The 19,782-nt window shown below is 51.1% G+C and overlaps 1 protein-coding gene across 1 annotated transcript in view; it reads left to right on the forward strand.

Annotated features, from left to right (window-relative positions):
- The first annotated feature begins 6,982 nt into the window (after positions 1 to 6,982).
- The window catches only part of ERCC6 (ERCC excision repair 6, chromatin remodeling factor), a 154,266-nt gene continuing 141,466 nt past the window's right edge, over positions 6,983 to 19,782 (forward strand). The window contains exons 1-2 of the mRNA XM_038744022.1: positions 6,983 to 7,057; positions 15,936 to 16,315. Of these exons, the coding sequence (XP_038599950.1) occupies positions 15,939 to 16,315 (377 nt within the window). The 5' untranslated portion in view covers positions 6,983 to 7,057; positions 15,936 to 15,938. The remainder of the gene's footprint in view (positions 7,058 to 15,935; positions 16,316 to 19,782) is intronic.

Genomic DNA, 19,782 nt, shown 5'->3' on the forward strand with positions numbered 1-19,782 from the left:
ATCGTATTTATGAGCGCTCACTGTGTGCAGAACAGTGTACTAAGCGCATGGGAGAGTACAGTTTAACAGAGAAGGTAGACACAGTCCCCAAATGAGTGGCGAATTGGACAGATGAGAGCTCTGAGGCCCAAAATGATAAAAAATGACTTGTCCAAGGTCACACGACAGACCAGGGGTGGAGATGAGACTAAACCCAGTTCTCTTGATTTGTACTTCCTTGCTCTTTCCATTAAGCCACACTGCCTATCGTGAATGTGCCATACTCTTTCTCTAATGATCAATCAATGGAATTTATATTATTATCGAATTTATATTATATACCATAATTTATATTATATTATATAATAATATATTTATCATTTATATATTATATATTTATATATTATTTATATATTTATACAGTATATATATTTATACAGTATATATTTATACAGTGCTAAGCGCTTAGTACAGTGCTAAGTGCTTACCACACTCTTTTTCTAATGATCAATCAATGGAATTTATATTATTATTAAATTTGTATTGTATATCATAATTTATATTATATTATATAACAATATATTTATTATTTATATTATGTATATATATTGTGTATATTTATATATTATTTATATATTTATACTGTATATATATTTATACAGTATATATTTATACAGTGCTAAGCGCTTAGTACAGTGCTAAGTGCTTACCACACTCTTTCTCTAATGATCAATCAATGGAATTTATATTATTATTAAATTTATATTATATATCATAATTTATATTATATTATATAATAACATATTCATTATTTATATTATGTATATGTTATATATATTTATATATTATTTATATATTTATACAGTATATATATTTATACAGTATATATTTATACAGTGCTAAGCGCTTAGTACAGTGCTAAGTGCTTACCACACTCTTTCTCTAATGATCAATCAATGGAATTTATATTATTATTAAATTTATATTATATATCATAATTTATATTATATTATATAACAATATATTTATTATTTATATTATGTATACATTATGTATATTTATATATTATTTATATATTTATACAGTATATATATTTATACAGTATATATTTATACAGTGCTAAGCGCTTAGTACAGTGCTAAGTGCTTACCACACTCTTTCTCTAATGATCAATCAATGGAATTTATATTATTATTAAATTTATCTTATATATCATGATTTATTTTATATTATAGAATAATATATTTCTATATTATATAAACTAAATTTATATATTATATAATAATTTTATATAAACCATATATATTATAAATTATATAAATTTATGTATATTATATATATATAAATTATATGAATAATATTATATAAACTGAATTTATATAAATTAAATATGATTATATTATATATATATTATATACAGCTTGCTGTAGACCTAGCTAGCTGTATATATTTATACAGTGCTAAGCACTTAATACAGTGCTAAGTGCTTAGTACAGTGCTCTGCACACAGTAAGCGCTCAATAAATACGACTGATTGATTTATTGAGCATTTATTGTGTGCGGATCACTGTACTAAGCACTTGGAAAGCAAAATTCATACAACAGAGTTGGTAGGCACATAAAGGTAATTGTTTTATTGTTTTGGCTGCACTGATAAAAACTGTCATTTTTTTCCTGTCATCAATACGGCATTGTGTGCCAGTGAAGAAGCAGGAAGTCCTCTGTTCAATTCATTTAATCATATTTATTGAGCTCTTACAGTGCGCAGAGCACTGTACTAAGCGCTTGGAAAGGACAAATTGGCAAAAGAGACAATTCCTACCCAATAACGGGCTCATAATTTGGACAAAGAGCATGGGCCTTTGGAGTCAGAAGGTTGTGGGTTGTAATCCCAGCGCTGCCATTTGCTGAGTGACTTTGGGCAAGTCCCTTCTTTTTTCCGTGACAGTTCTCTCATCTGCAAAATAGTGATTCATTCATTCAATCGTATTTATTGAGTGCTTACTGTGCGCAGAGCACTGTACTAAGCGCTTGGGAAGTACAAGTTGGTAACATATAGAGACGGTCCCTACCCAACAGCGGGCTCACAGTCTAGAAGGGGGAATTCAACATTTATTCTCCTTTCTACTAGACAGTCAGCCCCATGTAGGACCTGATTACCTTGTATCTATCCCAGCGCTTAGTGCAGTGCTCGGCACATGGTAAGCGCTTAACAAGTACCACAATTTTTAAGAATAATTCCATGAGGGACCTTCCTCTCTTTTCAATCCCGCTTCTTAGAATCCTGATTTTTCACCAATCCTTAGGTCGAGGAAAGCCACCTTTTTCCAGATTGTTCTCCGCTTGGCTGGTCTAGCTAAAGCAGTGGCCTCCCACCAGGCTACTGCTATGTCACATAATAATAATAATAATAATAATAATAATAATAATAATAATAATAATAATAATAATAATAATAATAATAATGAGAATAATAATCAGAATAATACTTTAAATGCTTACTATGTGTCAAGGAAAGCCACCTCTTTCCAGATTGTTCTCCGCTTGGCTGGTCTAGCTAAAGCAGTGGCCTCCCACCAGGCTACTGCTATGTCACATAATAATAATAATAATAATCAGAATAATAATAATCAGAATAATAATAATCAGAATAATATTTTAAGTGCTTACTATGTGTCAAGCACTGTACTAAGTGCTGGAGTAGATGTGGGATAATCCGTCCCCGTCCTACATGAGGTTCATGGTCTAGGGAGAGGGAGAACTGCTGCCCGGATCATTCTTCTACAAAAACGTTCAGAACATGTCATTCTCCTCCTCAATAAACTCCAGTGGTTGCCCATCCACCTCCATATCGAACAAAAACTCCTCACTATAGGCTTCAAAGCTCTCATTCATTCATTCATTCATTCATTCATTCAATCGTATTTATTGAGCACTTACTGTGTGCAGAGCACTGGACTAAGCGCTTGGGAAGTCCAAGTTGGCAACATATAGAGACAGTCCCTGCCCAACAGTGGGCTCACAGTCTAAAAGGGGGAGACAGAGAACAAAACCAAACATACTAACAAAATAAAAAGGGGTCGACGGCGGGACAGGCCAGAAGGAGGCACGGTGAGGAGATTAGTGGCAGAGGAGCGGAGAGCGTGGGCTGCGCTGTCCTTGTCCTCCAAGAGGCCTTCTCAGATGAAGCCCCACTTTTCATCATCATCATCATCATCAATCGTATTTATTGAGCGCTTACTGTGTGCAGAGCACTGTACTAAGCACTTGGGAAGTACAAGTTGGTGACATATAGAGACAGTCCCTACCCAGCAGTGGGCTCACAGTCTAAAAGCGGGAGACAGAGAGCAAAACCAAACATACTAACAAAATAAAATAAATAGAATAGATATGAACAAGTAAAATAAATAAATAAATAAATAAATAGAGTAATAAATATGTACAAAAATATATACATATATACAGGTGTTGTGGGGAAGGGAAGGAGGTAAGGTGGGGGATGAGGAGGGGGAGGATGGGGGAGAGGAAGGAGAGGGCTCAGTCTGGGAAGGTCTCCTGGAGGAGGTGAGCTCCCAGTAGGGCCTTGAAGGGAGGAAGAGAGCTAGCTTGGTGGAGGGGCAGAGGGAGGGCATTCCAGGCCCGGGAGAGGACATGGGCCGGGGGTCGACGGTGGGACAGGCGAGAGCGAGTTACGGTGAGGAGATTAGCGGCGGAGGAGCGGAGGGTGCGGGCTGGGCTGGAGAAGGAGAGAAGGGAGGTGAGGTAGGAGGGGGCGTGGGGATGGACAGCCTTGAAGCCCAGGGTGAGGAGTTTCTGCCTGATGCGCAGATTGATTGGTAGCCACTGGAGATTTTTGAGGAGGGGAGTAATATGCCCAGAGCGTTTCTGGACAAAGATAATGCGGGCAGCAGCATGAAGTATGGATTGAAGTGGAGAGAGACACGACGATGGGAGATCAGAGAGAAGGCTGATGCAGTAGTCCAGACGGGATAGGATGACAGCTTGAATGAGCAGGGTAGCAGTTGGGATGGAGAGGAAAGGGCGGATCTTGGCAATGTTGCAGAGCTGAGACCGGCAGGTTTTGGTGACGGCTTGGATGTGAGGGGTGAATGAGAGAGCGGAGTCGAGGATGACACCAAGGTTGTGGGCTTGTGAGACGGGAAGGATGGTAGTGCCGTCAACAGAGATGGGAAAGTCAGGGAGAGGGCAGGGTTTGGGAGGGAAGACAAGGAGTTCAGTCTTCGCCATGTTGAGCTTTAGGTGGCGGGCAGACATCCAGATGGAGATGTCCTGAAGGCAGGAGGAGATGCGAGCCTGGAGGGAGGGGGAGAGAGCAGGGGCAGAGATGTAGATCTCCTCATCTTTTCCTCATCTCCCACTCCCTTCTGCATCACCTTGACATGCTCCGTTTGCTCCTCCCCCATCGCAGCCCCACAGCACTGTAATTCATTCATTCAATCGTATTTATTGAGTGCTTACTGTGTGCAGAGCACTGTACGAAGCGCTTGGGAAGTCCAAGTCGGCAACATATAGAGACGGCCCCTACCCAACAGCGGGCTCACAGTCTAGAAGGGGGAGACAGACAACAAAACGAAACATATTAACAGAATAAAATAAATAGAATAGAAATGTACAAGTAAAATAAATAAATAGAGTAATAAATACGTACAAACATATATACATATATCCAGGTGCTGTGGGGAAGGGAAGGAGGTAAGGCAGGGGGGATGGCGAGGGGGAGGAGGGGGAGAGGAAGGAGGGGGCTCAGTCTGGGAAAGCCTCCTGGAGGAGTAGGGCATAGTAACCGCTTAACAAATGCCATCATTATCAGAGAAACAGCGTGGCTCAGTGGAAAGAGCCCGGGCTTTGGAGTCAGAGGTTATGGGTTCAAATCCTGGCTCTGCCAATTGTCAGCCGTGTGACTTTGGGCAAGTCACTTTACTTCTTTGGGCCTCAGTTACCTCATCTGCAAAATGGGGATTAAGACTGTGAGCCCCCCGTGGGACAACCTGATCACCTTGTAACCTCCGCAGCACCTAGAACAGTGCTTTGCACATAGTAAGTGCTTAATAAATGCTATCATTCTCTGGGCCTCAGTTCCCTCGCCTGTAAAATGGGGATTAAGGCTACCCATGACAAATGCCTTTATTGTTATTATTATTATTATTATGTGAGCTCCTCAATGCACAAATGAAGGCCACAGGGTGCTGCTCCCTTCAAAGCCCTCCTGAGAGCTCACCTCCACCAGGAGGCCTTCCCAGACTGAGCCCCCTCCTTCCTCTCCCCCTCCTCCCCCTCTCCATGCCCCCGTGCCTTACCTCCTTCCCCACCCCACAGCACCTGTTTATATATATATGTGTTTGTACGTATTTATTACTCTATTTATTTATTTATTATACTTGTACATATTTTGTTAACATGCTTTGTTTTGTTGTCTGTCTCCCCCTTCTAGACTGTGAGCCCGCTGTTGGGTAGGGACTGTCCCTATACATTGCCAACTTGTACTTCTCAAGTGCTTAGTACAGTGCTCTGTGCACAGTAAGCGCTCAATAAATACGATTGAATGAATGAATGAATGATTAAGACTGTGAGCCCCCTGTGGAACAACCTGATCACCTTGTAACCTCCCCAGCTCTTAGAACAGTGCTTTGCACATAGTAAGTGCTTAGTAAATGCTATCATTCTCTGGGCCTCAGTCCCCTCATCTGTAAAATGGGGATTAAGACTGTGAGCCCCCTGTGGCACAACCTGATCACCTTGTAACCTCCCTAGCGCTTAGAACAGTGCTTTGCCCATAGTAAGTGCTTAATAAATGCTATCATTCTCTGGGCCTCAGTTCCCTGATCTGTAAAATGGGGATTAAGACTGTGAGCCCCCTGTAGCACAACCCGATCACCTTGTAACCTCCCTAGCGCTTAGAACAGTGCTTTGCCCATAGTAAGTGCTTAATAAATGCTATCATTCTCTGGGCCTCAGTTCCCTGATCTTTAAAATGGGGATTAAGACTGTGAGCCCCCTGTGGCACAACCCGATCATCCTGTAACCTCCCTAGCGCTTAGAACAGTGCTTTGCCCATAGTAAGTGCTTAATAAATGCTATCATTCTCTGGGCCTCAGTTCCCTGATCTTTAAAATGGGGATTAAGACTGTGAGCCCCCTGTGGCACAACCCGATCATCCTGTAACCTCCCTAGCGCTTAGAACAGTGCTTTGCACATAGTAAGCACTTCATAAATGCCATTATTTATTATTATTATTACTATGTGAGTTCCTCAATGCACAAATGCAGGCCACAGGGTGAGGGGGAGGGCGAGAGCCCTCTTCTAGGCCGTGAGCCCACTGTTGGGTAGGGACTGTCTCTATATGTTGCCAACATGAGGGGAGCGGCGTGGCTCAGTGGAAAGAGCCCGGGCTTTGGAGTCAGAGGCCGTGGGTTCAAATCCCGGCTCCGCCACTTGTCAGCTGTGTGACTTTGGGCAAGTCACTTCACTTCTCTGGGCCTCAGTTCCCTCATCTGTAAAATGGGGGTTGACTGTGAGCCCCCCGTGGGACAACCTGATCACCTTGTAACCCCCCAGCGCTTAGAACAGTGCTTTGCACATAGTAAGCGCTTAATAAATCCCATTAAAAAAAAAACTTGTACTTCCCAAGCGCTTAGTGTAGTGCTCTGCACACAGTAGGCGCTCAATAAGTACAACTGATTGATTGATTGAGAGCCAGGCGATGGCGCAAGCGCAGTGCTGCGCTCCTCCGGGCCCGGCGGAGGGGAGGGAGCCCGCGCATGCGCCATGCGCCCAGGCGCTCGGGCCCGTCTCCGGAGCCGCCTTCGGGGCAGGGCAGCGCGCATGCGCGCCTGGCCTGTGGGGCTCGGTCCCCCCCTCGGCCCCCCCGCGCTCTCTCCGTCTGTGGGGGGCGCATGCGCGCGGCGGGTGCGGGGGCCGGCTCGCTCCCCAGCCCCAGCCCCAAGCCCGAGGCCGCCGCCGCTGCTCCATCCGGGTCCTGCCCGCTGCTGCTGCCCCTGCTCCATCCGGGTCCTGCCCGCTGCTGCTCCATCCGGGTCCTGCCCGCCGCCAGTGCTTGGTGAGGGGACGGGGGACATGGGGACATGAGGGGAGAGGGGGAGAGGGAGGAGGGAGGAGGGAGGGAGGCCCCTGCTCCTCATGCTGGGTTCTTCCTGGGCCTGTTGGCTGCTGCTGGGCCTCATCTGGACCTGGGACTAGTGCTGCTGCTGCTACTCTGGTCCTGCTCTGGTCCTGCTCGTCCTGGCCTGGACCAGTCCTGGGCCCGTTGCTGCTGCTGGTCCCGCCCTGGTCTGGTCCTGCTCGTCCTGGGTTTGGTCTGGGCCCGCTCTCCCTGGTCTGGTCCTGGGCCTGTTGCTGCTCCTGGGCCTCGTCTGGTCCTGCTCTGGTCCTGATCGCCCTGGCCTGGGCCTGGTCCTGGGCCTGGTCTGGGCCTGATCGCCCTGGTCTGGTCCTGCTCGTCCTGGGTTTGGTCTGGGCCTGCTCGCCCTGGTCTGGTCCTGGGCCGGTCCCGTGCTGGGCCTGTTGCTGCTCCTGGGCCTCGTCTGGTCCTGCTCTGGTCCTGCTCATCCTGGCCTGGTCTGGGCCTGATCGCCTTGGTTTGGTCCTGCTCGTCCTGGGTTTGGTCTGGGCCCGCTCGCCCTGGTCTGGTCCTGGTCCGGTCCTGGGCCTGTTGCTGCTCCTGGGCCTCGTCTGGTCCTGCTCGTCCTGGCCTGGACCAGTCCTGGGCCCGTTGCTGCTGCTGGTCCCACTCTGGGCCTGGCCTTGGCCTCGTCCCGCTCGCCCTGGTCCGGTCCTGGGCCTGTTGCTGCTCCTGGGCCTCGTCTGGTCCTGCTTGTCCTGGCCTGGACCAGTCCTGGGCCCGTTGCTGCTGCTGGTCCCACTCTGGGCCTGGCCTTGGCCTCGTCCTGCTCGCCCTGGTCCAGTCCTGGGCCTGTTGCTGCTCCTGGGCCTCGTCTGGTCCTGCTCTGGTCCTGATCGCCCTGGCCTGGGCCTGGTCCTGGGCCTGGTCTGGGCCTGATCGCCCTGGTTTGGTCCTGCTCGTCCTGGGTTTGGTCTGGGCCTGATCGCCCTGGTTTGGTCCTGCTCGTCCTGGGTTTGGTCTGGGCCTGATCGCCCTGGTCTGGTCCTGGGCCGGTCCTGTGCTGGGCCTGTTGCTGCTCCTGGGCCTCGTCTGGTCCTGCTCTGGTCCTGCTCGTCCTGGCCTGGTCTGGGCCTGATCGCCCTGGTTTGGTCCTGCTCGTCCTGGGTTTGGTCTGGTCCTGCTCGCCCTGGTCTGGTCCTGGGCCGGTCCTGGGCCTGTTGCTGCTCCTGGGCCTCGTCTGGTCCTGCTGTGGTCCTGCTCGTCCTGGCCTGGGCCTGATCGCCCTGGTTTGGTCCTGCTCGTCCTGGGCTTGGCCTCATCTTGCTCGCCCTGGTCTGGTCCTGGGCCGGTCCTGAGCCTGTTGCTGCTCCTGGGCCTTGTCTGGTCCTGCTCTTCCTGGCCTGGGCCTGGGCCTGGTCTGGGCCTGATTGCCCTGGTTTGGTCCTGCTCGTCCTGGGCTTGGCCTCGTCCTGCTCGCCCAGGTCCGGTCCTGGGCCTGTTGCTGCTCCTGGGCCTCATCTTATCCTGCTCTGGTCCTGCTCGTCCTGGCCTGGGCCTGATCGCCCTGGTTTGGTCCTGGGCTTGGCCTCGTCCTGCTCGCCCTGGTCCAGTCCAGTGCTGGACCTGTTGCTGCTCCTGGGCCTCGTCTGGTCCTGCCCTGGTCCTGTTCGCCCTGGGCCTGGCCTGGACCAGGCCTGGGCCCGTTGCTGCTGTTGGTCCTGCCCTGGGCCTGCCCCTCGTCTGGTCCTGCTCTGGTCCTGCTCGTCCTGGTCTGGACTCGTCCTGGGCCAGTTGCTGCTGCTGGTCCCACTCTGGGCCTGGGCTTGGTCTGGGCTTGCTCGCCCTGGTTTGGTCCTGGTCTGGTCCGGGCCTGGGCCTGTATTGGGTCTGGTCCTGTTCGCCCCGGTCTGGTCCCGTCTGGTGCTGGGCCTGTTGCTGCTCCTGGGCCTCGTCTGGTCCTGCTCTGGTCCTGCTCGCCCTGGGCCTGGCCTGGACCATTTCTGGGCCCGTTGCTGCTGCTGGTCCCACTCTGGGCCTGGGCTTGGTCTGGGTCTGATCACCCTGATCTGGTCCTTGTCCTGGTCCTGGTCTTGTCCGGTCCTGGGCCTGGACTGAGTCTGGTCCTGCTTGCCCTGGTCTGGTCCTGTTCCGGTCCTGGGCCTGTTGCTGCCCCTGGGCCTCATCTGGTCCTGCTCGTCCTGGTCCTGGCCTGGACCAATCCTGGGCCCGTTGCTGCTGCTGGTCCTACTCTGGGCCTGGGCTTGGTCTGGACCTGATCGCCCTGGTTTGGTCCTGGGCTTGGTCTGGTCCTGCTCGCCCTGGTTTGGTCCTGGGCTTGGTCTGGTCCTGCTCGCCCTGGTCTGGTCCTGGGCTGGTCTGGTGCTGGGCCTGTTGCTGCTCCTGGGCCTCATCTGGTCCTGCTCGTCCTGGTCTGGTCTGGTCCCGAGCCTATTGCTGCTGCTGGGCCTGGTGTTGCTCCTGTTGCTGGGACTGGTCGTGATCATCCGGGTTGTGGTCCGGTCCTGGGCCTGTTCCTGCTGCTGGGCCTGGTCTGGTCCTGGTTGCCCTGGTCCTGGGCCCATTGTTGCTACTGAGAATGGTCTGGTCCTGGGCCTCATCTGGTCCTGGTTTGGTCTGCTCCTGGGCCTGGTGTTGCTGCCGGGCCTGGTGCTGGTCCTGGTCATCCGGGTCCTGGTCTGATCCTGGGCCTGTTGCTGCTCCTGGGCCTGGGCCTAGATTTGGTCTGGTCCTGATCAGGTCCGGTCCTGGGCCTGTTGCTGCTCCTGGGCCCGGTCTGGGCCTGGGCCCGGTACTGCTGCTTCTGGGCCTGGGCCTGGTTTGGTTCTGGTCTGGTCCGGTCCAGGGCCAGGTGCTGCTGCTGGGCCTGGTCTAGTCTGGTCCTGGGCCTCGGCTTGTTCTGGTCCTGATCACCCTGGTCTGGTCTGGTCCGGTCCGGTCTGGGCCTGGTGCTGCTGCCGGTCCTGCTCTTGGCCTGGTCCTGGTGCTGCTCCTGATGCTGGGCCAGCTTCTGGTCTGCTCCTGGGCCTGGTCTGGGCCTGCCCCTGCTCCTGGTGCTGCCCCTGATGCTGGTCTTGGTCCTGGTCCTGGTCTGCTCCTGGGCCTGGTCTGGGCCTGCTCCTGGTGCTGCTCCTGATGCTGGGCTTGGCCCTGGTCTGTCCTGGTCTGCTCCTGGCCTAGGTCCGGTCCTGGTCATCTGGGGCTTGGTCTGGTCCCGGGCCTGTTGCTGCTGTGAATCCTGCTCTGGGCCTGGGCCTGGTCTGGGTCTGGTCCTGCTCACCCTGGTCCGGTCCCGGTCTGGGCCTGGGCCCGGGCCCGGGCCCGGTGCCGCTGCGGCTGGTCCTGGGCCTGGTCTGGGCTCGGTCTGCTCTGCTCCTGGGGCTGCAGCTGATGCTGGTCCTGGTCGTCTTGGTCCTGGTCTGGGCCTGGGCCTTGCCTGGGCCTGGGCCTGGTGCTGCTCCTGGGCCTGCTGCTGCTGCTGCTGCTGCTGCTGCTGCTGCTGCTGCTGCTGCTACTGCTGGTCCTGGGCCTGGTCTGAGCCTGGGCCTCGGCTGGTCCTGGTCTGGTCTGGTCTGACCCTGGGCCTGGTTCTGGTCTGGTCCTGGGCCTGGTCTGGGCCTGCTCATCCTGGTCCTGGTCTGGTCCTGGGCCTGTTGCTGCGCCTGGGCCTGGGCCTGGGCCTCGGCTGGTCCTGGTCTGGTCTGGTCTGACCCTGGGCCTGGTTCAGGTCTGGTCCTGGTCTGCTCCTGGGCCTGGTCTGCTTCTGGGCCTGGTCTGGGCCTGCTCATCCTGGTCTGGTCCTGCTCCTGATGCTGGGCCTGGCCCTGGTCCGGTCCTGGTCTGCTCCTGGGCCTGGTCTGGGCCTGCTCGTCCCGGTCTGGTCCTGGTCCTGGTCTGCTCCTGGGCCTGGTCTGGGCCTGCTCCTGGTGCTGCTCCTGATGCTGGGCTTGGCCCTGGTCTGTCCTGGTCTGCTCCTGGCCTAGGTCCGGTCCTGGTCATCTGGGGCTTGGTCTGGTCCCGGGCCTGTTGCTGCTGTGAATCCTGCTCTGGGCCTGGGCCTGGTCTGGGTCTGGTCCTGCTCACCCTGGTCCGGTCCCGGTCTGGGCCTGGGCCCGGGCCCGGGCCCGGTGCCGCTGCGGCTGGTCCTGGGCCTGGTCTGGGCTCGGTCTGCTCTGCTCCTGGGGCTGCAGCTGATGCTGGTCCTGGTCGTCTTGGTCCTGGTCTGGGCCTGGGCCTTGCCTGGGCCTGGGCCTGGTGCTGCTCCTGGGCCTGCTGCTGCTGCTGCTGCTGCTGCTGCTGCTGCTGCTGCTGCTGCTACTGCTGGTCCTGGGCCTGGTCTGAGCCTGGGCCTCGGCTGGTCCTGGTCTGGTCTGGTCTGACCCTGGGCCTGGTTCTGGTCTGGTCCTGGGCCTGGTCTGGGCCTGCTCATCCTGGTCCTGGTCTGGTCCTGGGCCTGTTGCTGCGCCTGGGCCTGGGCCTGGGCCTCGGCTGGTCCTGGTCTGGTCTGGTCTGACCCTGGGCCTGGTTCAGGTCTGGTCCTGGTCTGCTCCTGGGCCTGGTCTGCTTCTGGGCCTGGTCTGGGCCTGCTCATCCTGGTCTGGTCCTGCTCCTGATGCTGGGCCTGGCCCTGGTCCGGTCCTGGTCTGCTCCTGGGCCTGGTCTGGGCCTGCTCGTCCCGGTCTGGTCCTGCTCCCGATGCTGGGCCTGCTTCTGGTCTGGTCCTGGGCTGCTCCCGGGCCCGGTCTGGGCCTGCTCGTCCCGGTCTGGTCCTGCTCCTGATGCCGGGCGTGGCCCTGGTCCGGTCCTGGTGATGCTGCTGGTCCTGGGCCTAGTCTGGGCCTAGGCCTTGTCTTGTCCTGGTCCGGTCTGGTCCGGTCCTGGGCCCGGTGCTGCTGCAACTGGTCCTGCTGTGGGCCTGGGCCTGGTCTGGGCCTGGTGATGCTCCCGGTGCTGGGCCTGCTTCTGGTCCGGTCCCGGTCCGCTCCTGGCCTTGGGGCTGGTCCCGGGCCCGCTCCTGGTGCCGGTCCAGTGGACCCGGGACCGACCCCTCCCGCCCTCCCCCCTCATTGCCAACCTCCCAGCTCGCCCTGGGCAGGAAACCGCTCTGTTTGGTGTTGGCTTTATCGATAAGATAAAAGCAGGGTGGTCTGGTGGATAGAGCACGGCCTGGGAGGCGGAACGGTCCTGGGTTCTAATCCTAGCTCCGCCACTTGTCTGCTGTGTCACCCTGGGGAAATCACTTTTCTGTGCCTCAGTTACCTCATCTGTAAAATGGAGAGTAAGACTGGGAGCCCCATGTGGAACAGGGCCTGTGTCCAACCCGACTTGCTTCTGTCTAGCGTGGCTCAGTGGAAAGAGCCCGGGCTTTGGAGTCGGGGGTCATGGGTTCGAATGCCGACTCCGCCACATGTCTGCTGTGTGACCTTGGGCAAGTCACTTTGCTTCTCTGAGCCTCAGTTACCTCATCCATAAAATAGGGATGAAGACCGTGAGCCCCACGTGGAGCAACTTGATCACCTTGTATCCCCCCTCAGCGCTTAGAACAGTGCCCTGCACATAGTGAGCACTTAGCAAATGCCATCATTATTATTATTTATTTAGTATCTACCCCAGTGAAGCTCATCTCCCCCTTCTAGCCTGTGAGCCCGTTGTGGGGTAGGGACCGTCTCTATATGTTGGCCCAAAGTCCCACAGTGTCTGCTGACTCCCAAGCTCGCATTCTGTCCACTATGTGCCAGGCCCTGTGCTGAACGCTGGGGTAGATATGCACTAATCAGACACAAGCCATGTCCCACATGGGGCTCACAGTCTTTGCAGATGAGGGAACTGAGGCACAGAGAAGTTAATCGGTGGTATTCCTGGAGTGCTTACTGTGTGCAGAGCACTGTACTAAGCGCTTGGGAGAGTCCACTATAACAGTTAGGTGACTCGCCCAAGTCCACACAGCAGGTAAGTGGCCCAGTGAGGGGAGCTCGCAGCGTGGCTCAGTGGAAAGAGCCCGGGCTCTGGAGTCAGAGGTCACCGGTTCAAATCCCGGCTCCGCCAATTGTCAGCTGTGTGACTTTGGGCAAGTCACTTCCTTTCTCTGGGCCTCAGTTCCCTCATCTGGAAAATGGGGATTAAGACTGTGAGCCCCACAGTGGGACAAGTTGATCACCTTGTTACTCCCCAGTGCTTAGAACAGTGCTTTGCACATAGTAAGCGCTTAATAAATGCCATCATTATGGGGAAGCAGCGTGGCTCAGTGCAAAGAGCCAGAACAGTGCTTTGCACATAGTAAGTGCTTAACAAACACCATCAAAAAAAAAAAAAAGAGCCCAGGCCTTGGAATCAGAGGTCATGTGTTCAAATCCCAGTTCCACCACTCGTCAGCTGTGTGACTCTGGGCAAGTCACTTCACTTCTCTGGGCCTCAGTTACCTCATCTGTAAAAAATGGGGATTAAGACTGTGAGCCCACCCGTGGGACAACCTGATCACCTTGTAACTTCCCCAGCTCTTGGAACAGTGCTCTGCACATAGTAAGCACTTAATAAATGCCATTATTATTATTATCATCATTATTATTATTATGTATTAATTATGTATATATGTTTGTACATTGTTTTACTCTATTTATTTATTTTATTTGTACATATCTATTCTATTTATTTTATTTTGTTAGTATGTTTGGTTTTGTTCTCTGTCTCCCCCTTTTAGACTGTGAGCCCACTGTTGGGTAGGGACTGTCTCTATGTGTTGCCAATTTGTACTTCCCAAGCGCTTAGTACAGTGCTCTGCACATAGTAAGCGCTCAATAAATGCGATTGATGATGATGATGATGATGATGATGATTAAAATTCAGGGCCTTCTGAGTCCTAGGCCTGTGCTCCATCCATTAGGCCACACTGCTTCTGCTCAATTACCATTAAGAAGTCCCAGTCCCTGCCCGCCCCAAATACTGCCAGGCATTGATTGAATTAGGGTGGCCTCCCTCCTGGGTATTTTTGCTAATTAATTAATAAATAATGGCATTTGTTAAGCGCCTACTACATGCGAAGCGCTGTTCTAAGCACTGATACAAGGCGATCAGGTTGTCCCACGTGGGGCTCACAGTCTTAATCCCCATTTTCCAGATGAGGGAACAGAGGCACAGAGAAGTGAAGTGACTTGCCCAAACAGCTGACAAGCAGCAGAGCCAGGATTTGAACCCATGACCTCTGCCGTGCTCTTTCCGCGCTTAGAACAGTGCGTCTCTATATGTTGCCAACTTGTACTTCCCAAGCGCTTAGTCCAGTGCTCTGCACACAGTAAGCGCTCAATAAATACGATTGAGTGAATGAAAGTAAGCGCTTAATAAATGCTATTATTATTTCCACCGAGCCGCGCTGCGTCTCTGTTTTTCTATGTTTGGCTTTCGAGTTGCCGTGGTAATATCTGTGGAATTGTCAAGCTTGTGCTGTGTGCCACTGTTTGAGGGCTCACTGTGTGCACAACACTGTACTAAGTGCTTGGGAGAGTCTAGTATAACAGGGTCAGTACACACATTCCCTGCCCAGAGCAAGTTGGAGTAGATATAACTTAATCTGGTCCGACACAGGACTCACAGTGTATGCAGGAGGGAGAACAGAATCCCCAGTTTACAGATGAGGAAAATGAGGCCCCGAGAAGTTGTGACTTTCCCAAGGTCACACAACAGTCACACAACAGGCGAGCGACAGAACCTGGATGAAAACTCGGGCCTTTCCTACTTCCCAGTCCTGGGCCACTTCCGTGCATTCCCAAGTGAGAAGCAGCGTGGCTCAGTGGAAGGAGCCCGGGCTTTGGATCCAGAGGTCATGGGTTCAAATCCCGGCTCTGCCACTTAGCTGTGTGACTTTGGGCAAGTCGCTTCACTTCTCTGGGCCTCAGTTACCTGCTCTGGAAAATGGGGATGAAGACTGTGAGCCCCGTGCGGGACAACCTAATCACCTTGTAACCTCCCCGGCGCTTAGAATAATAATAATAATAATAATAATAATGATGGCATTTGTTAAGCGCTTACTATGTGCAGAGCACTGTTCTAAGCGCTGGTGGGGATACAAGGTGATCAAGTTGTCCCACGTGGGGCTCACAGTCTTTATCCCCATTTTACAGGTGAGGTAACTGAGGCTCAGAGAAGTTAAGTGACTTGCCCAAGGTCACACAGCAGACATAATAATAATAATAATAATTGGCATTTGTTAAGCGCTTACTATGTGCAAAGCACTGTTCTAAGCGGACATTAATTAATTAATTAATAATGACATTTATTAAGCGCTTACTATGTGCAGAGCACTGTTCTAAGCGCTGGTGGGGATACAAGGTGATCAAGTTGTCCCACGTGGGGCTCACAGTCTTAATCCCCATTTTACAGATGAGGTAACTGAGGCACAGAGAAGTTAGGTGACTTGCCCAAAGTCGCACAGCTGACATGTGGCGGAGTTGGGATTTGAACCCATGACCTCTGACTCCAAAGCCCGGGCTCTTTCCACCGAGCCACGCTGCTTCCCACCCAGTGCTTTGCACATAGTAAGCGCTTAATAAATGCCATTATTATTATTATTATAATGATGATTTTAGGGCTGAAAGCTGTAACTTTATCATTTATGTTTCCTACCGTTACGCTACTGATATAATATATTGATATTTGTGCATATGAACGGCGTCGTTGAAGAATTCTCATCCGGAGAATACCCGTTTCCCCGTCATCCCAGAGTTTGCTTAATGTCTTCGGCGGCGGCGGGATTTGGCCCGTCCGCGTGGGCTCAGCTTCCGTCGCGCAGTTGCCTTGGCGCTGCCCGGGGCGTAATCCTGAATTTCTCCGGTTATTTCTCCAGAGAATGCCAACTGAGAGCACGCCTCAGCAAGGCCGTACTCCGGAACAGGACCGTCCCGGCGGCCGGGATGGCGGGAATGCCGAAGAGACGGCGGCTGGGCGTGCCGACGGGGACTCGGCCCCTGGACCGTCGACGTCCGGGGCCGCCGAAACCCCGAGGAAAGGGCAGTCGCTGTTGCGGATCGACAGGCGAGAAATCCAGTCGGTGGAGCGGAGCGCGCAAGCCTCCGAGCTCCAAGATTTGGGAGTCGACGTGTACGACGAGGACGTCTTGGAGCGGGGAGTGATGCACCAGGTGGATCACGCCATCCACCAGGCTACCAAGGCGGCTCAGCTAGCGGACGCGGAAAAGGAGTACCGATCCGTTTTGGATGATCTCAGGTGAGCGAGCGGCTTTGCAAAGGAAAGAATGGCCTGGTGGAAAGGGAATCAATCAATCAATCAATCAATCAATCGTATTTATTGAGCGCTTACTGTGTGCAGAGCACTGGGCTAAGCGCTTGGGAAGTACAAATCGGCAGCATCCAGAGACGGTCCCTACCCAACTGTGGGCTCACGGTCTAGAAGGGGGAGACAGACAAAAAAACAAAAATGAAACAAGTAGGTGTCAATACCAACAGAATAAATAGCATTATTAATAAAATAAATAGAGTAAGAAATATGTACAAATATACACAACTGCTTTGGGGAGGAGAAAGGGGAAGGGCGCGGGGATGGGGAGGGGAGGAGGAGAGGAAAGAGGTGCGGGGGTATTTGTTGGAGCACTTACTATGCGCCAGGCACTGTACTAAGCACTGGGGTGGATACAAGCAAAGCAGGTTGGACACAGTCCCTGTCCCACGTGGGGCTCCCCGAGGTCAGGGGTTCAAATCCCACGCTCCACCAGTTGTCAGCCGTGTGACTCCGGGCGCTTCCCGGGTTCGAATTCCGACTCCGCCCCACGTCTGCTGTGTGACCCAAGTCACTTCTGTTCTCTCAGGACAGTGCTTTGCACATAGTAAGAGCCCGGGCTTTGGAGTCAGAGGTCACGGGTTCAAATCCCTCCCGCTCCAACTGTCAGCTGTGTGACTGTGGGCAAGTCACTTAACTTCTCTGCGCCTCAGTTACCTCATCTGTAAAATGGGGATTAAGACTGTGAGCCCCCCGTGGGACAACCTGATCCCTTTGTAACTTCCCCAGCGCTTAGAACAGTGCTTTGCACGTGGTAAGTGCTTAATAAATGCCATCATTATTATTATAATTTTTATCAAATGCCATCATTTTTTTTTTCTCTGTGCCTCCGTTCCCTCACCTCTAAATTGGGGATTAAGACTGTGAGCCCCCCGAGGGACAACCTGATCATCTTTTATTTACCCCAGTGCTTAGTTAAGTGACTTGCCCAAGCACTTGTATCTACTCCAGCGGTTAATACAGTGCTTTGCACATAGTAAGCACTTAACAAACACCATCATTGTTATTATCTTCTAGACTGTGAGCCCGTTGTTGGGTAGGGATTGCCTCTATCTGTTGCCGAATTGTACTTTCCGAGTGCTTAGTACAGTGTGCTGCACACGGTGAGTGCTCAATAAATACGAATGAATGAATGAATAATAATAATAATAATAGTAATGATGGTATTTGTTAAGCGCTTACTATGTGCCAAGCACTGTTCTAAGCACTGGGGTAGATACAAGCGCTTGGGCAAGCCACTTAGCTTCTGTGCCTCCGTTACCTCATCTGTAAATTGGGAATTAGTACAGTGTGCTGCACACAGTGAGTGCTCAATAAATATGAATGAATGAATGATAATAATAATAGTAATGATGATGGTATTTGTTAAGCGCTTACTATGTGCCAGGCACTGTTCTATAGATACAAGTGCTTGGGCAAGTCACTTAACTTCTGTGCCTCCGTTACCTCATCTGTAAATTGGGGATTAGTACAGTGCTCTGCACACAGTAAGTGCTCAATAAATACGATTGAATTGAATTGATTAAGACTGTGAGCCCCACGTGGGACAACCCGATCAGCTTGTATTTACCCCAGCGCTTAGAACCGTGCTTGGCACATAGTAAGCACTTAACAAATTCCATCATTATTATTATCTTCTAGACTGTGAGCCCGTTGTTGCATAGGGATTGCCTCTATCTGTTGCCGAATTGTACTTTCCGAGTGCTTAGTACAATGTGCTGCACACAGTGAGTGCTCAGTAAATACAAATGAATGAATGAATAGTAATAATAATAGTAATGATGATGGTATTTGTTAAGCGCTTACTATGTGCCAAGCACTGTTCTGAGTGCTGGGGTAGATACAAGCGCTTGGGCAAGCCACTTAGCTTCTGTGCCTCCGTTACCTCATCTGTAAATTGGGGATTAGTACAGTGTGCTGTGCACACAGTGAGTGCTCAATAAATATGAATGAGTGAATGATAATAATAATAGTAATGATGATGGTGTTTGTTAAGCACTTACTATGTGCCAGGCACTGTTCTAAGCGCTGGGGTAGATACAAGCGCTTGGGCAAGCCACTTAGCTTCTGTGCCCCCGTTACCTCATCTGTAAATTGGGGATTAGTACAGTGTGCTGTGCACACAGTGAGTGCTCAATAAATACGATTGAATTGAATTGATTAAGACTGTGAGCCCCACGTGGGGCAACCCGATCATCTTGTATTTACCCCAGCGCTTAGAACAATGCTTGGCACGTAGTAAGCACTTAACAAATGCCATCATTATTATTATCTTCTAGACTGTGAGCCCGTTGTTGGGTAGGGATTGTCTCTATCTGTTGCCGAATTGTACTTTCCAAGTGCTTAGTACAGTGCGCTGCACACAGTGACTGCTCAATAAATATGAATGAATTAATGAATAATAATAATAATAGTAATGATGATGGTATTTGTTAAGCGCTTACTATGTGCCAAGCACTGTTCCAAGCACTGGGGTAGATACAAGCACTTGGGCAAGCCACTTAGCTTCTGTGCCTCCGTTACCTCATCTGTAAATTGGGGATTAGTACAGTGTGCTGTGCACACAGTGAGTGCTCAATAAATATGAATGAATGAATGATAATAATAATAGTAATGATGATGGTATTTGTTAAGCGCTTACTATGTGCCAGGCACTGTTCTATAGATACAAGTGCTTGGGCAAGTCACTTAACTTCTGTGCCTCCGTTACCTCATCTGTAAATTGGGGATTAGTACAGTGCTCTGCACACAGTAAGTGCTCAATAAATACGATTGAATTGAATTGATTAAGACTGTGAGCCCCACGTGGGACAACCCGATCAGCTTGTATTTACCCCAGCGCTTAGAACCGTGCTTGGCACATAGTAAGCACTTAACAAATTCCATCATTATTATTATCTTCTAGACTGTGAGCCCGTTGTTGGGTAGGGATTGCCTCTATCTGTTGCCGAATTGTACTTTCCGAGTGCTTAGTACAGTGCGCTGCACACAGTGAGTGCTCAATAAATACAAATGAATGAATGAATAGTAATAATAATAGTAATGATGATGGTATTTGTTAAGCGCTTACTATGTGCCAAGCACTGTTCTAAGTGCTGGGGTAGATACAAGCGCTTGGGCAAGTCACTCAACTTGGGCAAGTCACTTTAACTTCTGTGCCTCCGTTACCTCATCTGTAAATTGGGGATTAGTACAGTGCTCTGCACACGGTAAGCGCTCAGTAAATACGATTGAATTGAATTAAGACTGTGAGCCCCACGTGGAACAACCTGATCATCTTGTATTTACCCCGGGCTTAGAACAGTGCTTGGCACATAACGAGCACTTCACGAATACCATCATTGTTATTATCTTCTAGACTATTTTATTTTGTTAGTATGTTTGGTTTTGTTCTCTGT

The sequence above is a fragment of the Tachyglossus aculeatus genome, chromosome 3 (assembly GCF_015852505.1).
Source record: "Tachyglossus aculeatus isolate mTacAcu1 chromosome 3, mTacAcu1.pri, whole genome shotgun sequence".
NCBI lineage: Eukaryota > Metazoa > Chordata > Mammalia > Monotremata > Tachyglossidae > Tachyglossus > Tachyglossus aculeatus.